This window comes from Vipera berus, assembly GCF_964194415.1.
Source record: "Vipera berus genome assembly, chromosome: 2".
Taxonomy (NCBI): domain Eukaryota; kingdom Metazoa; phylum Chordata; class Lepidosauria; order Squamata; family Viperidae; genus Vipera; species Vipera berus.
Window position 1 is genome coordinate 240,356,742 of NC_138203.1, and position 26,460 is coordinate 240,383,201.

General features: G+C 37.0%; 1 protein-coding gene across 1 annotated transcript in view; it reads left to right on the forward strand.

The window, feature by feature from the left end:
* Nucleotides 1–26,460, forward strand: part of FGD5 (FYVE, RhoGEF and PH domain containing 5) — a 177,424-nt gene that overhangs the window by 54,693 nt on the left and 96,271 nt on the right. Inside the window, exon 3 of the mRNA XM_081318088.1 lies at nt 21,017–21,146. Within this exon, the coding sequence (XP_081174214.1) occupies nt 21,017–21,146 (130 nt within the window). The remainder of the gene's footprint in view (nt 1–21,016; nt 21,147–26,460) is intronic.

Below are 26,460 nucleotides of genomic sequence, written 5' to 3' on the forward strand. Positions count from 1 at the left end.
TTTGCTTGTTTCTGATGGAGAGGCTGTGTGATTTCAGTGCATCATAAAATGCACTGAAAGAGATCATAAGGGGTACATTTCAGAAAACTTATCTGTGGGTGCTATTAGCCACAAGTGTAGGTAGCAAAATCCATAAACCAAGGGACAAGCATGATGAACATTCTTTGCTAGCTGATAAGAAGTGCCACTGTAACTGGCTAAGCAAATAACGTGCATTATTTTCAGCAAATATAACCATTCGGGAATGTCCCTGAGTATTTCGTCTTTCTTAAAGTCCTCAACTTACAACAGTTCATTTAGTGACAATGGCACTGAAAAAAGTGACTTGTGACCATTTTTCACAGTTACAACCTTTGTAGTATCCCCATGACCATGTGATCAAAATTCAGATGCTTGGCAACAGGTTCATACTTATGACCGTTGCTGTGTCCCAAGGTCATGTGATCCCCCTTTTGCAAGCAAAGTCAATGGGGAAGACAGATTCACTTAACAACCGGGTTACTAACTTAACAACTGTGGCAACAAAGGTCATAAGATGGGGCAAAACTCACTTAACAAATGTCCCTCTTAACACCAGAAATTTTGGGCTCAATTGTGGCCATAGGTCGAGGACTACCTATAATTTAAATGAATCCAAGGCAAGCCTTTTGATGAGAAGGTAGACCAGCATCTACTGCATCACCCTCTCCCACAAAGGGGTGTTCACAATAGTTTCCTTGCATTTTAACCAACCAAGAGGTGTAAGGTGACAGAGAATTCTGCCTACTTTACCCCAGGTAATACTGCACAACTCCACCTCTCACGTTCATTGGAATCTTACCATCCAGCTTCCAGCTCATGGTGGATTTGATCCATTTATCCATGACATGACCTGCTAGACAATCACAGTTTGCATAAACTGGCTCTTCTGAGTATTTATTGTTGCTGTTGTTTTTAGTTGCAAAGTGGGGTCCAACCCATTGTGACCCCTTGGACAATGTTCCTCCAGGCCTTCCTGTCCTCTACCATCCCCTGGAGTCCATTCAAGCTCACGCCTACTGCTTCAGTGACTCCATCCAGCCACCTCATTCTCTGTCATCCCCTTCTTCTATTGCCCTCAATCTTTCCCAGCATTAGGCTCTTCTCCAGTGAGTCCTTCCTTCTCATTAGGTGGCCAAAGTATTTGAGGTTCAACTTCAGGATCTGGCCTTCTAAAGAGCAGTCAGGGTTGATCTCCTCTAGGACTGACCAGTTTGAATGTCTTGCAGTCCAAGGAACTGGCAGGAGTCTTCTCCAGCACCATAGTTCAAAGGCCTCAATTCTTTGGCGCTCAGCCTTTCTTGTGGTGCAACTTTCACAGCCATACATTGCAACTGGGAAAACCATGCACTTTTGTTGGCAGGGTAATGTCTCTGCTTTTTAGTCTGCTGTCTAGATTTGCCATAGCTTTTCTCCCCAGGAGCAAGCGTCTTTTAATTTCTTGGCTGCAGTCCCCATCTGCGGTGATATTGGAGCCCAGGAAAATAAAATCTGTCACTACCTCCATTACTTCCCCATCTATTTGCCAGGAATTGAGAGGGCCGGATCTCATGATCTTGGTTTTCTTAATGTTGAGTTGAAGTATTACTTCAAAGGAAAACATGCACTTCTGAAAAGCACCAGGAAAGGAAAGACTGCTCTAGGATATGTGGCTAGGAAGTGCACTATTCAGAAGTGCACTGTACTTCCTTGGAATAATATTCAACACAGTTAATATAATTCTATTACAATTCTATCCTAGACCAAGTCAAGTCCAAAAATGCTAGGAAATTTCTAAAAGCCTTGCATTCTGACAAATCAGCTATCAATAGACCCATGGACATAAATAATATCTATATACTATGCAAGAGACAATCAACATACCAAAAAAGGAACTAAAAGACCAAAACACCTCAGCACTCCGCAATCAGCACCCAGATGAGCATAGATGAACTCCAAGATAATAATAATAATAATAATAATAATAATAATAATAATAATAATAATAATAATAATAATAATAATAATAATAATAATAATAATAATATAAAGTTGGAAGGGACCTTGGAGGTCATCTAGTCCAACCCCCTGCTCAGGCAGGAAACCTGATACCATTTCAGGCAAATGGCTGTCCAGTCTCTTCTTAAAAACCTCCAGTGTTGGAGCATTCACCACCTCTGGAGGCAGGTTGTTCCAGTGGTTAATTGTTCTAACTGTCAGGAAGTTTCTCCTTAGTTCTAGGTTGCTTCTCTCCTTGACTAGTTTCCATCCGTTGCTTCTTGTCCTGCTTTCAGGTGCAAGATCAATATCAGACTATCAATCTATGCTCATACAATGGACTTATAGAAAAAGGCAGAACAACCAGTCAGTTAGTATTTCACAGTGTATGAAGATAGTCTTCTTCAAATTGGTTTACTTGGGCTGTACTGCATAATTTAACCAGCATAGTTCATCCTAGTTGAGGAAATTTATGCTTTGTTCTATATATGTTAAATGTAGTTCAGTCGATAATCCCTGTAGATTTCAAGGAATAATGGTTTATCTAGATAAGAACTAGCAAGGAATTAGAGGTGGTGGGCGGGAACATGCACATCTGAAAACATATAAACTATAGGTTGAAATTACAAGTGAGACAACATTTTACTTACAGGGAAACCGTACTTACTCTTTTTCTTGGATAAAAAATTATGGAGAAAACATTTCTAAACAATTATTTTTGTTGCCTCTTCTTTTACTGAGACAGTTAATTTAAGGTTCTCCAGTCTCAAAGGAGCTATTGCTCTTCAAATGTGCTGGGTAGCTTTTGGAATGGAAGAACAGAAAATAACACTTCTGCATCTGCTCTCATTCAGCCATATCATTGCTACAAAAAGGGAATTAGTTAAGGATTAAAACGTCTGTTCTGATATTATGAGCTATATGTCATATTTTCTTGCCATTCCTTCTCATTTTCTTAAACAGTCTTATTGGCATACTACTTTGATTTTCTTCTCTTTTTTCTGCCACATTAAGGTTTATTGCCTTCAATAAGTTTTATTTAGCAGTGAGTTTAATGATCTGAATAAGAATATTTTTGCTGAATTAAGAAATGAAGTTCCCCTTCACATATTGACTTTTAAGATTTGTGACCTGTTAATAAGTTAATTGTATAAACAAATGTTAACTTTTTGATAGTAGTTTAAGAGAATCACTTTAAGTTGGTTACATTTTATGTACATTTTTAAAGAACATATTGCAAAGATGGTTTGGAACGTTTGAGAGATAGGTATGTCCACATACTGTAAATATTATATATGCATGGAGTTCTATTTATTTTACAGTATTTGCATTTTTTTTCAGATGACACCCTTTGAGTATTTTGGTTATGTTCTCATCATAATCCTTTCTAGTGTGGAAAATACTTCTTTTTAAATATATTGGCTAAGTGTTTTCTGTCCTATTGAGTTAATTCTTAGTTCTGAAGTGGCTTCTAAAATGAAAAACTCTTGTTTCTGCTTGTTTCAAGCCATGCTGGCATAGATTAGAATGCCACATTGCAGGCTGACTCTGGCCACAAACTGGAATTTGATCCTGACTGGCTCAAGATTGACTCAGCCTTTCATCCTTCTGAGGTTGGTAAAATGAGTACCCAGATTGTTGACCCTGTAAATCACTTAGAGAGGGCTCTAAAGCACTATGGAGCAATATATAAGTCTTATTGCTATCAAAAATGTAGAACAGGCCAATGTAATCCATGCCACCCAGCTTTGTGTCCTGAGGAATATTCCTCATGGTTAAGAAAGAATGAAGTTCTTGGCTTAGGTGGAAGATACATGGAATTCTCAGCAACGTTCTACTAATCAGCCCAGAGAATAATGCTGTACATTAAAAGTTTTCCTATTTCTGGGTACATATTTCGGAATGCTCTTAAATTAATTCTCCGTTCATAAGTGAAATGAGTAAATCTGCTTTTGTCAGATGCTCTTGTAAAATACAAAAGATGTCCCAGAGATGACCAGTAAGGGAGTTTTCTTGATGTCAGTGTGGGTAGAGAAGAAGAGACCTTCCCATTGTATAATATGTATTAGAACCAAGAAGGAACAGTGGTAGTGGAAGTGGCTCTGCAGCCAACACCATCCATACCCAGGTATAGTTGTTGAGCTATTCTGAGTCAAGTACAGCCTGCAGGATCAACAAAACTCATTTTTCATTCTGCAATCTTGCAGGGTACAGCATTGGTTATACATTCCCCAATCTTACCTCCTAATGGAGCTTTTCTTATCTTCCCCAGCTTTTTTCCATTTTTTTGTTCATTTGTATGCTGCCAATATCTCATGGCTCAAAGCTAATTATATTCCTCAGACACTCAAATAAAACAGTCACAAAAGTCAAAATAAACAGCAACCGTCATTATGGCAGGAATCCAGCATCAGTCAACATCAAAACCACTCATTTAATAGCTTTTCAAAAAAGAGACCGGAGTTAGTACTGCTCTGTCCTTCAGGAAGATACCACAAAACAATAATGCTTATGGATCTCACTTCAACATTCTTAACAGAGACATGCTGAACAAATCAGTTCTACCTGGAGGAGATGGTCCTTCAAAAACCTAGGACCCAAGGTATGCAGGGCTTTCTGTTCTAGTCAGAAACCTATTAAGAGCTGTACCTACATAAGTAGGGCTGTAATGGCTGTCAACCAGCAGCACTCAGACAGCTGCATTCTATACCAGAGGTCCCCAACCTTTTGGGCACCAGTGGAGAGAGGTTTTTCCATGGACCGGACACTGTGTGGTTTTGTGTGCTGACTGCATCTCACAGATGGGGCTTTGCTTGTTTGTGCAGCCCAGTACTGGTCCATGGACCAGGGGTTGGGGACCCCTATTCTATACCAACACCATTTGCTGCCACTGGTGGTTTTATCCAATCACTGGTCAATTCTTATAATTTTCTGAAAGGCACCACTTTTTATTAAGGATATGTCCTTTGAAGCATTAAAACAGCCACCCCTTTTTAAGGCTCAAGAGAAGGCATCATAAGCTGTGCATATTTCAAGATTCAAAGAGATTTTCCCTAAATACTTAATGGATCAGAAGTCGAGACTAAAGGTCTGGTGTACTGAATCCAGAATTTTGTGTCACCCAACATGAAATTGGTTGCATCAGTAATAAAGGAAGCAATCGCTTGTTCCCTACAAGTGAAATTATAAGGCAAGGTGCTTTTAGAACCACCAAAATATATAGTTATTGATAGCCCCAGCCCGCTTTTTTTTCTTTTAAAACCATGTAGTTGTTTTGCTTTTTAAACTACATGGTAGTGTAGTCATTTCCTCCATAGTAAATTACACAGAGGAAATGACAAACATGTGTTGATAACTCCAGAAAGTGAGCAAAATTGTATACTACAGATCATGTCACACAATTATTGTATGTAGTGAAGGGTTTAAACCTATTGTATGTCTTTTTAAAAGAAAATGCACAATTTCTTGGTAGTACTGATTCCCTCCCCCACCCCCTTTGGAGTATGTATTTGTACCAGGTGTAGATGCATGCTATTATAGGCGTAACTATTGAAAAAGCTGGAAAGGCCAGTTTTTAGGAGTAGCAATCATTATATAATCAAGATAATCCAGACTGTAGTAGCAAGTTAGTGTAAAGAAACACTACAGTTGCTGCACATATCCAATGTTACTCACAGAAGTGAGAATGAATATCTGCCTTGTATGGATTTAGCTTTCAGAGAAAGGCAGAGCAATGCTTTGGGTTTATAAAGGAAGGAACAAGTTGCCTAGTGTTAGGCTGAGAAATAAATGGAGGTGATGTTCTCATTTATGTCTCTGTGCATTGTAATCAGGGCTAAAGATTTGAAAAAAAATTCCCATGATGCTACAGTCATTTCCATATGCATCTTCATTTTTAATGTTCTGATTTCTTGATGAAATTGCTTCATACTCTGTTATAAAAGCCAGGAATGATCAAGTTTTATAGAATTTGAAGTTTTAGGGACATCTTTTGAATGTTGAAGTTTAATTTAGGCTTTATGTCATAAATACGAACCTTTTCAGAAAAGTTGGGTTAACAAAAATAGTAGTTGGGCTAACAAAACATCTCTGAAAAGTTTTCATGCAGCAGGTATATTTTTTTTCTTTCTATATTTCACTGTAGTGAATTGCATCTATATAAGTGTCTCTATTTAAAGTAGCTTTGTTTCATGATAATCTTGAAATGTCAAAGGAATATATTTGGAAAAGAGTTACACTTACACAATGGACTTACTAGCAGTTGTGGAATATGCTTTGTGTGCATCATGACTTTAGGCCAAAGCCTACTGATCAAATTTTCAGGCTTCACACAAATGAAGCATTCTAGATTAGCTAGACTTGACTAAAGGCTTCCAGATATAACTCAGCAAGATTAGAGAAACAATACTGCAAATACAACTACTCTTTGTTCTCTACACCTTTTCCAAATTTTGTCTTTATATCACATGTCAAAATATCTCAGTTCACTCCTGTTCTGTGAAATTTTAAATCAATTAACAGAGGACAAAATTGAAATGAAGTAAAGACTTGCAATATTAGTGAAGCCACTAATATCCTACATTATCTTGGCCATAAAATCCCAAAATATAAATGTCTGGAAGACAACATCTTGAATATAGGCAAACAATTTTGATTACACAATAATTATTGTTAACTTTCTAAGTGTAATCAAAGTGTTTAGTGTTTTAGATAGCTCTAGATTTAGTCATGGAAAACAATGGGATTTCTTAAAGTGTAACTAAAAGGCCAGTTTTACATTTAGCAATATCTAAGATCCATACTGACATCTTAATTATTGCTAGAAGCTCTCTTTCAGTCTTTGCTTCCAAAACGATTCCTGAACATAGCACCAAATTTGAAAAATGCAAGAGAATGATTTCTGATACTTTTTCTATGTCATTTTGAAAGAAAATAGAAAAGAAACATGTAATGTGGGAAACGAAGTTCCATCAAAATAATCCCAAAGCAAGATTGGAAGACTGTGTGAATGGGCAAGTGTTTAAAGGAATGCAAAAAATATCATTCTTTCCATTAATGATCTGATTTTATATTTTGCATGATTTAATGGTTTATCTCTATGGTTTTTTTTAAAGAAGAAGAAAAGCTGGAAAGAAATTAGAAGCCACAAAAAATACTGTAGGCTACACCATCATCTCTCTGAAGACAATCCACATCAGTGGGTGATATTGCTCTCCATGTTGGAGATGAAATTGTGTGCTGCAGAAAGCCGTTTCTGCAAACCTCGCTTACTGTACCACTCATACCATTCATAACAACTAATGCCATAATGTAGTGGAGCATTTTTATCAAATTAGAATGCCTTTCTCCATGAGTGTAACCTGTCCATTTGCCTCAGAAGGAGAGTGGGTTAAAGCAAAATCCACTTCTGCATCTGTGAGGACAAACTGTTACAAATTGCAAAAAGGCAATTTCCTAGAGAGACCAGCAAAGCTGTTACAATGGCTTTCAATCTGCTGTGAGGTCTGTTAATGCTTTTGTTTGTGCTGAACCAGCAGCTTCTACCATACTGTACCATTTTGTAGCCTCTTGGGCACTTTTTTTTTAACATATCTTCCTTTGATTAATTTGTAATAGGAAAAGATAGAGCAATGGGTACTTTCTTTTATTATCATTACTCATTGTTATTATAGATTAAGAAAGCATAGTGTGCAGCTGGATGGTTTTTCTTCAGATTCAGCTAGAAATAACTAGTAAAATAGCTCACTGCCTCTGAAATATGTATCTAGATCTCTGTATGCTAAATACAAAGAAAGATGAGGATCCTGCGAAGTAAAATAAACAAACCAGAAGGTATCAAGGCAGATAATTGACTTCAAAACATGACAGATGGTGCTCCACTGTGCCCCTGGATGATGTCTTGCATAAGAGAATGCTAAATTAAGGAGAATAATGAAATCCATGCTCTGACAACTGTCATCTAGTACTCAAACACTACTGTGTGAAGTGAGAAAATGACAGAATGAGAAGCGGAATCAGGAATTTAGGCTGCTTTAATAAGCGACACAGAGATAAGCTTAGCATTCTTTTTTGCATAAGTAAGCACTCTGTGTATGTGTGTAAATATTCATTTATGTATCTATGAGATTGATAACACCATCTGACTTCACAGCAACTCTGGGCAACATGGAAGACTAAAATTGTACAAACATGATATAATAAAGATAGAAGAAAATGAAGTTTGGACAGATGAATAAAAAGTACAACCATACAAAAGGTAAATGTAAAGGTTCCCCCGCACATGCGTGCTAGTCGTTTCCGACTCTAGGGGCCGGTGCTCATCTCCGTTTCAAAGCTGAAGAGCCAGCGCTTGTCCGAGGATGTCTCCGTGGTCATGTGGCCGGCATGACTAGACGCCAAAGGCGCACGGAGCGCTGTTACCTTCCCACCATAGTGGTCCCTATTTTTCTACTTGCATTTTTACTTGCTTTTGAACTGCTAGGTTGGCAGAAGCTGGGACGAGTAACAGGCACTCACTGTGTTACGTGGCACTCAGGATTCGACCCGCCAAACTGCCAACCTTCTGATCGACAAGCTCAGTGTCCTAACCCACTGAGCCACCGCGTCCCATACAAACCATACAAAGTCTAGGGGAAATGTCATGTTTTTGAAGCTTCCTTCAACAAGGGCAGAATAAGATCATTCAAATCTCTGGTTGATGGTCCAGAAGACAGGTGCTGAGTTCAAGAAAGTCCACTTTATGAGTTCTATCAGACGACGCTGCTTGATCAAATGGGATCAGGAGCATGTCAACTCTATTCACATCATACAGGATGAGCAGGCACTACTGGACACAGACTCTTCCCTTCCAAGAGATACACACATACATTTCTACCATAATCTTTGCAATATAAACTCTAGATCAGAGGTACCAGGGACCAGGGTACCAGGGACAAGTGCCATGGAGAAAGAGGACCAGAAGGGGTGTGGACCAGAGGGGGTGTGGTTTTGAATACTGCCTGCATCCCGAGGATGGAGCTTTGGTTGTTTGTGTGGCCCACTTGCTGGCATGCTGAGGACAGGTGTCGGTCCACAGACCAGGGGTTGGGGACCCCTGCTCTAGATGAACAGTATTTATCGTTGTTAGTTCTAAAAGCAAGATCATGTGGTTATGGAATGGTTAGTTTGGGAGAAAAACAGAACTCAGAGTGAAACTGTTATGAATGAAGGTGAATATATGTGTCCCAGGATAATGTTGCAGGATCCGATCTGGGTCTGTCACCAGGAACAGAGGTGTTTGTCTTCTGAGCTTTCCTACTCATGCTGGAGCCCATCCTCAGGGAACTTCTCTCTAGCGCAGTGTGTGCTTTGGACTATTCTGTGTGTGAAATTTATATGGTGCCTGTTGTGTGTGACTTTTCAGTTGTTGATTGGATGTTGATGACTGCCTCTTAAGTCGTTGGCTGTTGCTTCCTTGTGCATTCCTTCCTTATGCCTTTCTTATGCATAAGGAAACAACAGCCAATGACTTAAGAGCCAGCCATCAACATCCCAATCAACAACTGAAAAGTCACACACAACAGGCACCATATAAATACCACACGCAGAATAGCTGGATAGACAAATAGTGTTCATAAATGGCTCATAGAGACACCTCCCTAATTCACAAAAGCATAAAGAGCAGGAGCTGCAATGTAATCAGACTTGTAAGCTTCTATTGTTATTACTCAAAAAAAGTAGTTTTACTTTCCTATGGAATTTATTTCTTACACTAGTGGGGTTAACGAATTATGATAAACAGCTGTTTCCATTTTAATACACTGGTTTGAGATCAGTTAAGCAAATTCCTACCCTCACTGAAATCTAACCCATACATTGGCATTTCTGATTGCCCAAAATTGCTTTGTGAGGCAGTACTGTTTAACTTGGCAAAATTCCCTTAATTCTCTTAGCAGCTGTATTGAGTGTTTAGTGAATAGTCCATGCAAAGTTATCTGTGACTGGAAAAGCAGGCACTGGACAAAAAAGAAATGTTTTTTATAGTCCCCAGTAGGATGGTAAGAGATAGCCAGTCATTTAGTTGCACCAAGAGATATTTATGCCCTCCTTTCATTCAAACTTTGCTTGACTTTCCCAATGGCTATTGTCTTATTCCCCATCACTGAATTCTGCTGACTTTTACCAACTTTTTCTCTTGGTGGCCAATCTCATTATACTACCATCTTGATTCTGCATGCTCTCCCTTGACAAACTGATGCTGATGTTAAAGAAAGAAGTAGTGAAAGTAAACAAAGCCAACAAAACAATAAAGGAAATTGGCTTAGATACATAGTGCTGCTCATATTATTAGTCATTCTAGAATTAATCTCTGGATAAAGTGCTTCCATTTTCAGCCTTTGAGCAAGGTTAAAAATCAGGAATCTGGCACCATCTTTTCTGCCTAACAAATTTTATTAAAAGGTATAAACTTTTATGAACTAATGCCTTTTAATAACATTTGTCAGTCAGAAAAGGTACTATGGTGGCTTTTTGCCGCCGTAGACTAACATAGTTTTCCTGTATAAGGAAACCTAGAATCACTACCAGCCTGCTTCATTCAATGTACAAGTTGATCTACATGTTCTATAAAGAATGCACAAAGCAATCCTTTCTACCCTCTCCATATTCTCTCCAAAAAGCATTCTTCCTCAAGCTGTCAACGCCTTTACAAACAAACAGGAAATCAGAGTTGCTATTTGCTGCAAATGACAAATGCAGTAATACAGAGGACACATGAAAGAGAAATATAATCTTTTGATTCATAGCTGGTTAACAATAGCAATAGCTCTTAGATATATATACCACTCCATAGTGCTTTACAGCAGTCTCTGGGCAATTTACAAATGTCAGCATATTGCCCCAACAATCTAAGTTCTACTGAACTTGGAAGGATGGAAATCTGAGTCAACATTGCGCCGATCAGGATTGAACTCCTGACCGTAGGCAGAGTTAGCCTGTATTACTGCTTTCTAATCACTGCACCACCATGGCTCTTAGTTTAGACCATTATTGGAAAATGGGTGGCTGTATAAATGTGTTAAATAAAATAATAAAATAAAATACAGAGCATTTGTTCTGGAAACTCCAAATGACTACTTTGTTACTATAGGGCAAGGGTGTCAAACTGCTGGCCTGCGGGCCGGATGCGTCATGTGGAAGCCTCGCCCACCCCATTTCCGGCAATGGCAAAACCGTCCCAATACGTTGTGTGACGTCACATGACGTCGCGAGTTTGACATGTCTGATGTAGGGCAACCCGCTCCAACCTGGAAGCCTTTCACAAGGCATGGCACACTGAGAGAGGCATGGCACACTAAACAAATTTCTGAAATAATAAGGACAATGACTGAAGCAAAGCTCAAAGAATTGACAAGTAGACTGGTTCTCCAGATAAGGAGAAGATGGGGAGATTGCACACATGTGCTTGGACAACTGTTCCTTATAAGGAGACTACAAGACAGCAATCACTTGTGAATTTTAGTGCTAGGAGGGGATAAGCCATCATGCTTGTAGTAATGGCAGACTCTTTTAAGGGATGCTGAGTTTGTTAGCCTCACTGTCTAATCACATTTGGAAACTGCTTGCTTAATTACTCTAAGGCTACCAGAGATGTTCAAAATGACATAGGAGAAGACATCTGGTGAGTTCATTTTCCTTTCTGGACAAAAGAAAAAATAATCATAAGTTTAAGAACTTAAAGAATATGAAATAAACAGCAAAAAGCCAATTAAGATTTTTACCTAAGAAAATTATAAACTACTTAAGGGTTCAGGCATGTTTGAAGTATTGAGATTTTTACCTTAAGATTTTGGAAATAATTAAATAACTTAAATAGCTTTTCACGGGAACCAAATTGTTTTGTCTTTCTTAAGTCATAAAAAAGACTTTATGATTTCAGAAACTGGACACTAAAGAGGACTAATTCCATGCAGAAAAGAGGGGGGGGAGTGTAAACTTGTCTTTCTTTTTCAATTAGTATAGGGATTTACAGAATGGAATAAAATGCTATAACATTTGAAACAGTTAAGCAGATTCTCAGAGTGGAGCCAGAAATTAGATGTTTGCTTCCATGGATAGACTATGTGCAAAAGATGCTGATGAAGAAGTAATAGATGTGAAACAAATTTTATCTGTTTCAGAAATAGTAGAACCAGAAATAAGGTAAAGGTAAAGTTTCCCCCGCACATGCGTGCTAGTTGTTTCCAACTCTAGGGGCCAGTGCTCATCTCCGTTTCAAAGCCAAAGAGGCAGCGCTTGTCCGAGGATGTCTCCGTGCTCATGTGGCCGGCATGACTAGACATCAAAGGCGCACGGAACGCTGTTACCTTTCTACCATAGTGGTCCCTATTTTTCTACTTGCATTTTTACGTGCTTTCAAACTGCTAGGTTGGCAGAAGCTGGGACGAGTAACAGGCGCTCACTCTGTTACACGGCGCTAGGGATTCGACCCGCCAAACTGCCAACCTTCTGATCGACAAGCTCAGCATCCTAACCCACTGAGCCACCACGTCCCTTAGAACCAGAAATACTAGATAACAAAAAAAGTGTGGATTACCAGACAGAGAAGGCAACTAAAGTGAAAATGCAAATGACAAGCCAAGAGGATGAACTTGATAAGCACTTTCTAATAAATATATAAAAGAAGATAGTTGAAGCTTTTAAAATCAAAGTGGAATTGCGAATGAGTAAAAAAAAATGAGCATGATAATGATTTTTTACTGGCTTTACAAAGGAGATGTGCTAAAGCTTCAAAGAACCACTTAGATTGGGAAAAAGGAAAATTGAAGAGAGACGAAATCCTACAACAACATCTGAATGAATTAAAGATCAAGACTGTCAGAAGTAAAAGGAAGAAATATAAAAAATTAGTTTGTTTGACCAAGGTTAAAATAAGACATGTTTCTATAAATCTCTGGTAAACATTTGTGGACTTCTTGCTGACACCAAGATTGAAAAGCTGATGATTTATGGATTTACATATAGATAAAAGATGGGTTATGACAAAAAGAGATATTTGTAACTTTAGAAGGGGTGAAGAATTATCAAATTTGTTTAAGCATAAACACATTTGATAAGTCTTCACCCCTTCTAAAGATACAGATATGTTGAAAAGAAAGCCCTGACAGCATACTTAACATTCCTGATGGGGAAGAAATTCTTTTTAATTTGTATTTCATTTTATCAATGATCAGAAGTCACTTCTTTATATATATTTTTAATTATTATTTTTTCACTTTTTACCTTCTTTTTCCTTCTTTGCACTTTTACTCTTTCTCTTAGTTTGGTTTGTATTTGCTTTGACTATGTTAATAAAAAGTTTTTTAAAAAATTATGCAACAACATAATCACAACATGTATGTGAACTTCAATTCCCAGGATGAATGAGAAAGGGGCAATAAAATAACATTTTTTCTAGATTTGACCATACACAGCCATGATGCTTCTTCCAGACAGACATTCTGGAACCAAAATATAATTAATCATCATTAAAGCTATATGGTGATGCTGGTAGTTTCTGTCCCTCTAGAACTCATTAAGATATCAGCAGGGATTTTGAGACTACAGCCACTGAATGTATTTTTCTTTGTCTGCAAGGCTATACTTTAGAATAATTTTTCTTTGTTTCTGCTATGAACACCACTTGCCTTGCATCACCAGAAGACACTTCCAGCACTTGTGCTGTGGGTTTTGTTTTTTTGTTGTTGTTTTTTGAGGGAGGGGGAGAGAATAAATAACAGCAGCTGTGTTAAGCAAAAATATCCTTCCCAAGAGAATAAAATCAGTCTTAGTGAAGAGTAGAATAGATGAAATAGAAGTTTACATTTAGGATTGTGCTACTTAAAATCTATAGGTAGAAAACTGTAGAGTTTAAAGAGAAGACTAGCATTTTTACATCATGAAATTAGAACATGCATAAATTTGTCAATATGCAAAAAAACCCAACACTGTTTTTATCCACTTGTAAATTAAGTAGCTTTGTAAAGTTATTTGGCAGAAAATATAGTTTCCTCTTATAATCAGCACCATAGCTGACAATGTTTTCTTAATTCTATCGATTTCTTCCCATTATATTCTCCTTTGTGGTTTGAAAAGAATGCCCAGACAGCATACTTAACATTACTGGTGAGGAAGAAATACTTTCAATTTGCATTTTATTTATTTCTTTATAAACTTACTCAAATTATACTTTTTAAGATTATAAATGACCCAGAAATAGATGCATATGTAATATATGCAGTGCTTTTTTTTGTCTTAGAATGCACCAGAACGGAGTTCCGGCACCTTTTTTCAACAGATTTTCCAAGTTTTAAAAGTAATTTTTGAAAATTTGATGTTTGGTCCATATGGACTTGAATTGCCCTGTCAAGTGTAGCAATCAGCGGCAAAATCATTAAACTGGTGCATGCCAGCTGCTTGTGTGTCGAGTCCAATGCATGCATACTTTGTCCACGCTGGTTGTAATAGCGCTACTCGGCTTGTGGCACTGCTCAGCTTGTGATTGGTCGTGTGGTCACACACTGAGTGCTTACTGCGGGTGGCGACCATTATGTTTCATTACACAACTGGCATGTGTGGGTGTGTGTACAGTGACTGACTACATGCAAAAGTAAATAATTTTTTTATTTTAAAAAATCATTGGTGAATTGAAAATCTTTCCTTAATTTTTAGCGTAAAATATACTATGAACATTTGCCTTAAATACAATAAATAAACTTATGTTGAGAACTGAATATATAATTTTTTTAATAAAAGATTAACAAGATACGAGTTCCAGCAGCTTTTTCTTACAAAAAAAGCACTGAATATATGAGTTCATAAACATTTGTATATTGGGGAAAGGAGTGGAAGGAACTTTAAATGTGACATAGGTGGCAAAAAAAAAGACTGTCATAGACAGAAAATTATGTCAGAAGTGAAATAGGTGGAGGAAAACATATACGTGGCTTACTCTTGCTTAGGAGTGGAGGTGGAAGTAGTAAACCCCCTCTGAAATCTGTACTCTGCCATAGCAACACTTAAACTAAAAGTAAACTATTGGACATCAGACAGATTTCTTAACAGTTCAAGAGTTCTTGTATTATAGTTGTTGTATCCAGTGATCTCCCAGCATTATAACATTTACATTGTGTGATTCTACTAGCTTGGTCTGATCTTGCTTCCTTTTAAGGATCACCATCTGCTCCGCCTGTCAAAGAAAATCTTAGACTGTTGACACATTCTGATTAATTCCCCCCCCCTCTTTGCTGAAGAAGGTTGTATTGCAAAGAAGAAAGGCTGCCCATTATAAGAGAAGACAAAAACTTACAAAGAAGATACATTTCTAATCATATATCAGTCAAGAGCCCTGGTGGCGCAGTGGTTAGAATGCAGTATTACAAGCAAAACTCTGCCTACCACCTGGAGTTTGATCCTGACAGGCTCAAGGATGACTCAGCCTTCCATCCTTCCGAAGTTATTGTAAAATGATTATTGAGGGCAATATGCTGACATTGTAAACTGCCCAGAAAATGTTATGAAGCACTATGGGGCAGTATATAAGTCTAAGTGCTATTATTATATACATTGTATGCACTGAATAGCTATGCATGAAACATCATATTTCATGCCATAAAGATTCAGAAATAATGTTCTTGTTAAATCACTTATTTTAAAACACATGGACAGAATCAGTGTGATATGTGTATATTTCATTATAATCCTTAAGAAACTATTGAATTTTTTAAATTTCATTTTTAGCCAGAATTTTTCTCTTAAATTATCAGTTTTTATATGCGTATTTAATTGATTGATATGAAAAACTATTTTTTTCAGCAACTGTTTTTCTTCCTTTACTCATTCTGCTTATTTCCATTACACGGGGCAGTATTCAAAAGTATACTAAACAGCATGTTCTAGTTGTTGCTTGCCTATAGTTTCTGTCAAAGAAGAAATAACAGAAGTCTAAAAAGCTTTTGATTTAAGAAAATTATATGGTCATTTGGCTTATCGTTATTTATGGTGACTGGAAGAATTTCTTCCATCCTCACACAGAAGTGCCAGAAACTTAATTGGGGATTTTTTTGCATGGAAAATATATTTATCTACCATTGTGCTTACAGATTCAGAGATATTTTATGGAACTTTTAATGGTGCATATTTTTAAGTCCTAGGAAAACATCCTTAGTTTTATCCTCGGATTTAATGCTTAATTTGGCCTCAAAATGTTCCTTTCCCAAACTTTTTTAAAAAATGAAATCACAAAATGCCTTCGTTCACTGAATCCATCCATCCATTCATTCATCCATCTCAGCTCATTATAACATCCATAAACAGCCTCAAACATATATTTGCATTTTTGGGCTATCCTATTAGGGATTGATGGAATTTGGAAAGGTCCGCCATCATCTAGTCCAGAGGTGGGTAACTATGGTCCCTTTACGTCCTATGGACTTCAACTCCCAGAATTCCTGAGCTAGCAGGAATTCTGGGAGTTGAAGTCTACAGGACGTAAAAGGATCATAGTTGCCCATCCCTGATTTAATTCAATTCCTGCTCAGTGCAAACAGTCCAGAATTAGAACATCTCCAATAAATTCAATAAAATTCAAATTCAATTGGCTGATTGTATGTTCTATCCTGTTCTGTCCTGCCCTGCCCTGTTACAATAATTTCTATGCCACTTAATTCACTGGACCTAAAGACACTCCTCAAGAAACTTAACAGAGTTCTCAGCATTTATAATCATATGTAGAGCCTACCTATGGACTACATTGATAAAATAGCTATTCTGTTCTTACTTGCCTTTTCTCAAAAGGCTTTAATGAGAATTCTAAACAAGGTTACCGTGGGTCAATTCAGCCTTTGGATTTCCTCTCTTGTGTGATATTCAACTGCCATGTCAGAATAGAATAAACAGAACAACATTTCGTCTTTCAAATTCAGAAATCTGATTGTATATAAAATGTAGAAACTGCACTGCAGTGTAATATAAAAATCTCCTTAGATGTTTTTAATGTAAACATTAAAAAATATGTATACTATTTCAGTTTCAAGGTAAAGTGCAATTGTTTTCGAGATGACATGACAAATAGATTGCACTGTAACTTTTGGAGTATAGTTTATCCAACTTTCATATTGAAATCCAGATCTGTGGACTTGATCGCCCAGAATAATCAGCAATAAACTTGCTGGATAGTGTATGCTGGGAGTTGAACTCTACATATGTACTCTTCTGGATGGTACCCAGGCTGGGGAAGATTGGTTCAAAATTTCTCACTCTTCTAATACTATTGGAAGCATCTTTTTATCACTACAAACTATTTAATGATTGAAGTCAGTAATGCTCATATTTTCTGGATCATAGTTCAGGAAGATCTACATGTGATATTTTATTTGGAATTGACCTGGGTGCAGTGCTTTTTTTGTAAAAGAAAAAGGTGCCGGAACTCACACATGTCATAGAACCCACCTTGCCTACCCTACAAGGTTCCATTCAAAAAAGGTGCCGGAACTCCGTTCTGAGCGTTCTATGAGAAAAAAAGCCCTGCCTGGATGTAATCTAATATTTTTAGGGGGGAGGAAGTACTATGACTAAATTAGGAAGGAGGAAACTAAAGTCTACAAAGAAAATGAATAGTGTCTAGTAGTACATATAGAAAGAAGAGCAAGTGGCTTCAGAAATGCTGGGTGTGCATGGATAGAAACAGACAAAAATCTCACAAATAAATATTCATAGAGCTTCTCTGATACTGCCTAACCTTTGCAGCATTTGAGGTTAACTAGTGATGAGATAGTTGAGTCTTTGAGAAACAATGGAACATTTCCTTTTTGTTGAAGGATAACATAAATAGTTAAACCAAGTCAATGAGACAAGAATTGGACTATTTTTCATCCTAAAGCTATTTGACTGGAAGCATCTAATAAGGGAGTGGGGTGGGGGAAGACCCATAAAAGTGATGAGTTGCATTCTGCAGTGCTTCAGGGAATTATAATAGCTTGCATTTACATAGTTGTCTTTTATGCTTGCTATGAAAATGTGCCACAAGTTTCTTCCCTGAGCAGTTGCTGTTCATTTTAAAGCCATTACAGCCTCATCATGTACACCAGATATTATTAACAATTGTTATGAGCTACTATCTGAGGCATTGTATGATTACAGTAGACTAAGGCCTGCTTTGAATGAAATTTTAAAAATTAGCTGCGTGTTTTACTAAGCCAGCTTTCTTACATGCAAAAAGAATAAGAAAGTTAAGGTCTCATTTAGTCAATCATTTTGGGTGATAAATATGCTATGGTTTTGGATTTTTGGTCCATGTTGACATGATCATAACTTAGTCTCCAGAATGTTTCTGAACATATTAAAATATGAAAGACCATACCAGGCATTCCCTAATTTTTAAAGATACCATACATAACACTGAAAATTTGCGGGATACCAAAAAGCCTGGACAAATCCATTTATTGTGCAGTAAGGGATTGGCATCTGCTTGGATTGGCCAGAATTGGAGTAACCAAGGGATCAGTCTTTACTGATTCTGCAATTGCAGGAGGAGTTAGGGTTAGCATACATAATCAAAACAAAGTTCTAAGAGCCAACATGGAAGCCTAAATATTAGGATAGGAAAGTCCACTTGGTTTATAGAGTTATTGTTATTATTGTTATATTCACAAAAATGTGAAATCACCGTGGCCAGTTCTTTAGCTGGTGTTGGTTTTCATATACATCAAGGTCTTCCTAAAAACCTATAATATGTCAGCATAGTGTATGTGCAGATCCAAATAGTGTTGCCCTTTGTAAATGGCAAATGGTAATTTTGTCAATGTGCAGGTTTATAAGTGCTGTCCAAGATTTTTTTATATTACAACCCAATGTGCCGATATCCACTGGAATCACCCTGCCAGCTTGTGCCATCACCTTTCAACTTCAGTTTGTTTTTTGTGATCTTCCCAGTCCTTTGGTATCCTTTGATATTGCCTCATGCATTATCCACACTTTCTTTTTTTAGGCTACAGTTAAATCTGGTGTGTTGTGAGCCAAAGCTATATCAGTTTGTATTCAAATCCAACAAGTTAATGGGCATGTCTGACTGTTTTTTCAACTATATGTTCTCATCAATTTTTCATTACTGGCATATTGGTCACCCAGTCACCCAGATGTTTAGAGTGTATTTGGCTTTTTATTCACCTATTGAGTCCTTCCCAAGGACTTGGGATAGGCAGATGGCTGATGTTTGAAGATGTTAAATGTATAGCAAAATATAAGTGTTACAAGTAAAACTAGCTTTTGCAATTGACTGATGGTTATTTTGTCAATGCCTATGTTGTTCAAGTGGTGCTCCAGTTGTTTTGAGATTACACCCAAGGCATCTATTTCTATTGGTACTATCTTTGCTTTCTTTTGATACATTATTATTGTGGTTGGTTGCACAGTCAGCCAGATGTTTGTATTATTATTCCAGAAGAGTGTTTCTAAAGTCAATGAAACCATTCCAATATTATTTTAGATACAAGAATAAATTCACATCCAAGCTCTTAGAATACATTGAAAATTCAGTTAAGTTTAGCTCAATGCAGTGAAATGAATAACTTGCAATATCTATATTTAATCTCCAATAAACCAGCCAAATTACTGAGTGAGCCTAACTATCTTTAGAACATTTTAGGCCATTAGGAAATGGATTGAAAATAACACTACCAAAATTTTAATTCAAGCCTTTATACAAATCTGTGGTTCATAGGCAACTGAAATATTGTAAATGGGTAACGATATCATATTTGAATGCGGGTATAACAGATATAAAAGAAAGTTCAGAAAAGTGTAACCAGAATGATCAGTGGACTCAGAAACCTGCCTTACAAATAAGAAGCTTTGGGACTATAATTTAAGAAAAAGTAACAGGAGGGCTAATTGATGTATATAAAATCAAGCTTGGAATGGAGAAAATGGATAGGGATTTATATCCCCCTTCTTTCTAGAACATGGTTCATATAAAGAAAATTACTGGAAGATTACAGGAAAAGGATATTTAAAAGAGACAGCATATAGTTAACACATCATTCAATTAATTAATTATATTTATATGCTTTCCAGCTTCCAGCAACTCCTAGTATAATGATAGTGATGATGACTTCTATGATTGAATCAATTAATGAGACACAGATCTATAAAAAGTTATTAATCCTGAAACTGTTAGGGGCAGTTAACCTCCGATTACTAGTTGTAGGGGAAGAATGGCTGGAGAGTCTATAACTTGCTTGAAGGCATCCTTAGGGTTATCTGTTTACAGTATCTAATCTGAGAAACAATTGTGAACTATGGGCCTTGATCTATCCCACAAGTCTGTTATTATGTACTTTGTTATAACTTAGTGGTAACAAAAATTATTTGTAGGTAGGAGTGTCTATGAAGGGAAGTGTCAATAGCATCAAGAAATCAGATGGAAGCGAGCAATTGAAGCCCCACTCCTTTTTAATGTGCGTCATGTACAAGTAAAAAGTATCACACAATATAATTTTAATACTGTTGAAATACCTGTATATCCTTTTGTTTGCCTGCATAAGAAATACATACTGTATAAGGGTAGCTGTTCATCAAGATAAACCATCACCGGTTCTATTTAATTTCCTTTATGATTGGCCCTACCACTCTACTGGCCCTACTGCTAAGCTTGTAAGCCGCCCTGAGTCTTCGGAGAAGGGCGGGATATAAATGGAATTAAAATTTAAAAAAAATAATAAAAAATAGACATTCATTGCCCAATGTCCAATGACCTTTTCTGAACAAGATTTTAGAAGGGACCGTGCAATCTTTTCTCATGTCTTCTCTGTTATAGTCCCTACCCTATGGAGTCCCTCCTCCCTCTCCTATTTGACTTCTTAACAAGTACAAAAGGAGCTTCACAAGAATTAACAGATTATAAGGCGTCAGAAAATCTTCATCTAATAATAGGGTAAAGTTTCACTCCTGTTCATATTGTCCAGTGGTTGTTCATAACACGGTTTTGTTTTTGTTTTTCTTTTCACAGTGCTTATACAGAGCCTTACAAGGTGTGCCCCATCTCCGTAATTCCTATTGAAGATGTCACATCTGACGAGGAACAGAAAAGTTCAGAAGATGAAGACAGCAATCAAGGAGATTCCAATCTCATCCAGAAGGTAAAAAAAATACATTTTTCTTTTGGAACACATTTTGTGACAATAAAGTACTATAGATCCTAGGAAATTGTTAGGATATTTACTAGATTTTTCTGGTGGGGTGACTCAACCAGTTCTCTAGTATGCCGTGCTTCTCAGTTACTGATGGGTTCAGGAGTGATTTTAGTGGAAGAGTGCAGTCAGAAACATGACATTTTAGAACACAGAACAGAGAATCATAGTGCTGGAAGGGGCCTCAGCATCTTCTAGTCCAACTCAAGGCAGGAGACCTTCCATATAAGACAGCACACCCTATTGAGGTCTCAATTCAGTTAAAGTAATTCAGTCTGTGAAAGTGCTGATAGAAACTGGCAAAATGGGTTGCTATTCTCCCTATAAAATGGAACAGATATTAATGACAGGTCTTGTTCCACTTTCTAGTAGTATATGACATAATAGGAAAAGGAGAGGAAGGGAGGGGGAATACTTGAAAAAGGGCAACTTAGCAACTTAGTGCTCTTGTTTAAGTTGCCTGTTTTCCTTTCCTTTCCTTTCAGCTGCTTGTCCTCATGTGCACATCTATTTTTTATTTTATTTTTTCTATTCTGTACTTGAAAGACTTATTTCTAAAATGGAGATTAGAAAACTTTCAACAACGAGTCTTTTCCTTGCCAGTTATAATGTTCTTTGTGTAAAATGTCTGTAGTAATAATAAAAGAATAATTTATTAAACTTGTATGCCACCTCACTTTCGATTAGGGCAACTTAAAATAATAATCAAACAAAATTGTTAAATCTTGTTAAGATACCCTCATAATGTGACCTCAGTGATTTGTTTGTTTGCCCCATCTTTCACCAGATTGTTTTGCAATTTGCATACCTACAAAACTGTCATACAAAACATCACTTTTTGCAGTAACACCTTAATTTTTGTTGTTGTTAAAATAGTTTATAAAACTGTCCATCTTATGACAGTGACTCTATGCAAAGATTAAAAACAACAGGAACAGCTAATAATCCATGATGCTCAAGGCAAACCAATACATTCCAATCGTGAAACCACATCAGAAGCAGTTTGCTTAACCTCCTGGCTCATTTCTTCAACAATCATTTGAAAAATGGCTCTGAAAAAAAATAACCTTATGACCAGTGGTGGGATTCAAATATGTGTACAAATATCCACATTCTCTATGTGGATGCCACTTCCGGAAGTCCATTCTGGACCTGGGCCACAAAAATTAGCTATCGGTTCTGCTGAAGTGGTGCAAACCAGCTGAATCCCACCACTGCTTATGACCATTAAACTATTATGAACTTTGCAGTGTTCCTCAGTCACATAATCACCATTACAGTCAATATATGTTGTTCTATGCCTGACCTTTACCCCAGGAATTTCATGAGAGTAAGATGTTTGATTCTCTTTACATTAAAAGCAAAGCTATCCTACCACCAGCCCAGGTCTGAGAGCTATACGTGTGCTGCACAAACAGCTTACAGTACTCTCTTGAAACCTTTCTCTCCAATCTCTCTTCTCTGTAAGGGAGAAAACAAGCAATTTCTGTAGGCAGTCTCAGGTTTGGCTGACCCTTCCCCATGAGAGTCTACTGTACTTAGGAGAATACTGTAAACACTACTTAAGAGACTACTGTAAACTGTTTGTGTGGTTTGTCTGTAGCTCCCAGGCTCCTGTCTGCAGCACAATTGCATTGCTTTCAATGTGTACAAGACAGAAAACAACACTCAAGATTTCAAAGGGTGGGGAGTTGTTAGGAGGCAAACAAAATCAGAGTGAGACTGAGTAATCTTGTCTCTTTCCAGGTGAAAAGCATAGTAACAATCATATGGTTTTCCACTTAATGACAGCTTTGCATAGTGGTGGAGTTGCCGGTCCCAGTTAGGGTTGTTAGACATGGACTGCATCTAGTTCCAGGCTAAAGACTGTAGTTGTTGAGAAATTCCTACTGTTGTACCATGTTTCTTATAGTGTAGTACATAGTACAGACTCATTGGAGAAGAGCCTAATGCTGGGAAAGATTGAGGGCAAGAGAAGAATGGGACAACAGAGGATGAGGTGGCTGGATGGAGTCACTGAAGCAGTAGATGTGAGTTTAAATGGACTCCAGAAGAAGGTAGAGGACAGGAAGGCCTGGAGGAACGTTGTCCATGGGGTTGCTATGGGTTGGACACGACTTCGCAGCTAACAACAACACATAGTACAACTTTGTTTCAGCAGAGGAAGAAATATATATTATTGACATATAATCCAATTTGTATTCTCCTGATCTAAGTTGAATTTTAGTTTGCTACAGACTGGAAAATTTAATCTAAACTCTCAACATTACTCAATATTTGCAATATTGACAATAATTATTCAGTATTTCCAATATTGTCAACATTAGGTTTAGACAATATTTGCAATCTTTTATAATCCCTAATATTAAGGTCAAAAAGGGAAATTTAAGTTAGATGCTCATGATTCAGTAATGTTAAGAAAAGTCTGGTTCTTTTTATACATGTATGTTGTACAGTGATGATACATATCAAAAAGAGATTCATAAGGTAGGCAAATTTTGAAGCCAAGAGGTCTTTGTCAAATTATTTAGATTACAATGTTCTCAAAAGTAAAAGAAATATCTCCAAATATTATTAAGATTATAATATATGCATGGAAATATTTTTTAAAATGCTGGATATTTTCCAGCTTGGCATAAACAGTATTGTCCAATAAGTGATAGAAATTAAGTTGATGTTTATTTTTTTATTATTTCTTGTTGTCTCTTGACCACAGTAGTAAAATTTGACAGTTTTCCACTGACATTTTTCCATTGATCACTTACATTTCTTCTGAGTTTCTGTAATGAACTGGAATTAAATGTCAGTCCTGATATTACTGAAATCATTTAATGACTCTGTAGCACTTGCCCAAACTGGTCTATATTAGGATGATTTATTTTAAAACGTTCATAAAAAAGAAGTTCTAGTTTCTGTGAGAACTGTACTGTCTTTATTTAAAAAAACCATGTTTGACTGATGAAACACAAGTCAACTCTATCATTTTCTTGTAGAGAAATCCTTACAATTAGATATAGTTAGTCATTGTAAGCATATTTTGGTGTCCTATTATTAAGAATTGGAAGACATAGTAGATTTAACTGCTGAAAATAGTACCAAGAATTGGAAATGAGCTAATCTGAAAATAGTCTTGGGCTGGTCTAGAAACAAGTGTAACGTTGATTCTCTGGTTTAATTGTTGGGCTTGTTCATATACATCTTTTGTCTATTAGATAAAAGTCAGCCTGAATACAGGAATGAGAGCAGCAACTAGTGGAAATATTTTCAGTTTAATCAGAAAATGTGGTTTTTAAAAAGCAGCACTGAGTCCTGATAAACGCATGCACCAGTCCTTGCAGTTTTCTTGGCAAGATTTTGTAAATGGTTTGCCATTGGCTTCTTCTTAGGGCTGAGAGAGGGTGACTGGCCCCAAGTAATCCACCTGAATGGGAACTAGGTGGGACTAGAATTCACAATCTTCCAGTTTTTAATCTGATGCTTAAATCACTTCACCATACTGGCTAATTTACACTGTGAACAAGAAGCAACTCTTTGCTGAAAAATGTTTGGTTTTCAGTTATGCTGAATATTATGCTAGGTTTTCATTATGAGGAAATTCTGTCCTAACAGAATATATAATCTTATAAATCTTGAATAAGTATCAGGTTGCTGGATTGTTCCTCAAATATTTAAAGAGACCTTATGTGTTCCTTAGACAGTGACATGGCTTCTTTTTCTCCTATCAATCCTTCTCTTAAACCTAATCATCCTTAGCCAAATAATTACATTTCATATCTATCTTTTGAGTTTTTGTTTCATGAAAATCTTAGCAGGACTATGGAACCCGTGCAAGTACATTTATTGCTCTGGGACATATATTAATAAGCGCAGCATAGCATCTGTGGTATTTACAACCCAATCAAATGTCAGACACCAGTAGATACTGTTATTCTGAAAAGTCATATTAGCATTAAATGAACCATTTCTTACTAAGAATGCTGCTGTTAAGTTCATTTTAAAAAATGGGTCACTCCATCCCAAGCTATTAAGGAACACAAATTGATTTCTGTAAATAAAACAGTTTGCAGCAGAATCCAATTAATACAGTTCCTCTGCTAATTGAATGTACTATTAGCAATTTTAGTTCTTCCTACTTCTGCTACTGTTCAGGTTCCTTAAAACCAAAATCTGACTATTATATGCACTGAGCCCTGGAGGTGCAGTGATTAGAATGCAGCACTGTAGGTTAATTCTGCGGTCAATCCTCACCGGTTCAAGGTTGACTCAGCCTTCCACCCATTTGAGGTGGGTAAAATGAGGACTCAGATTGTTGGGGGCAATAGGCTGACTCTGTAAACCACTTAGAGAGGGCTGTGAAACACTGTGAAGCGGTATATAAGTCTAAGTGCTATTGCTATTTCTGCATCTGGAAAGGAGCACACATTTAAAAGTGGAGGTTATCTTTCACAGCAGGAATTGTTGTATAAATATACAATGAAAAATAGTTATTTTTAAAAAGAACTTCTTGCCTGCAAATCCCTTCCCTCTGTCTTAGATCAAAGGACAGCCCAGGGGTCACTATGGCCAAAGAGCTTTAACTACACTTACCCAAAAGAGTTATAACACTGCTGCTTGGAAACACACACCCTTTGGAAGCACAGAGAAACTGCATTTAATACAAAAGTCATATAAAAGTAGTCGGAGGGAGAATATGTCAGAATATAAATGGAGGGCAAACTCTCAAAACTCATTGGCCTAATGTGAGTTACTTTAAAGTTTAACTTATTGCAACATTCTCCAGTCAAAGAAAGAAGTACTCCCACACTATTATGTACTGTTATTTAACTGGCAGCTTCCTGGAGATGATGATGATGATGATGATGATGATGATGATGATGATGATACAACAATATTAGAAAAATCATTTATCTTCAGGGTGTTTCCCTCACCAGAAGTCACATTGATTTCTCCTTTTTCATTTTATTTTATTTATAATTCAGAAGTTAACTATGCATTAAAAATAGTGGCATATGGCATTGGGTTAGAGAACTCCCAGCTAAGTATTTTTAAATTTCTATGATGCTCCTCAGAGAGTGAGGTGCCCTTCACTTAGCTAAAATTTCACCTCTAGTTTACCTTGCTTGAACTACCTAAGGCATACTGGAACCATCCTTCACATGTGTGTCTCGTGTATATATTGTTTGACTGCTTACCGTGGAGGTAACCTTGACTTTCATGACAACAGAACCTCATACTGGAAGAAAATGGCAGATGGCAGATGGCG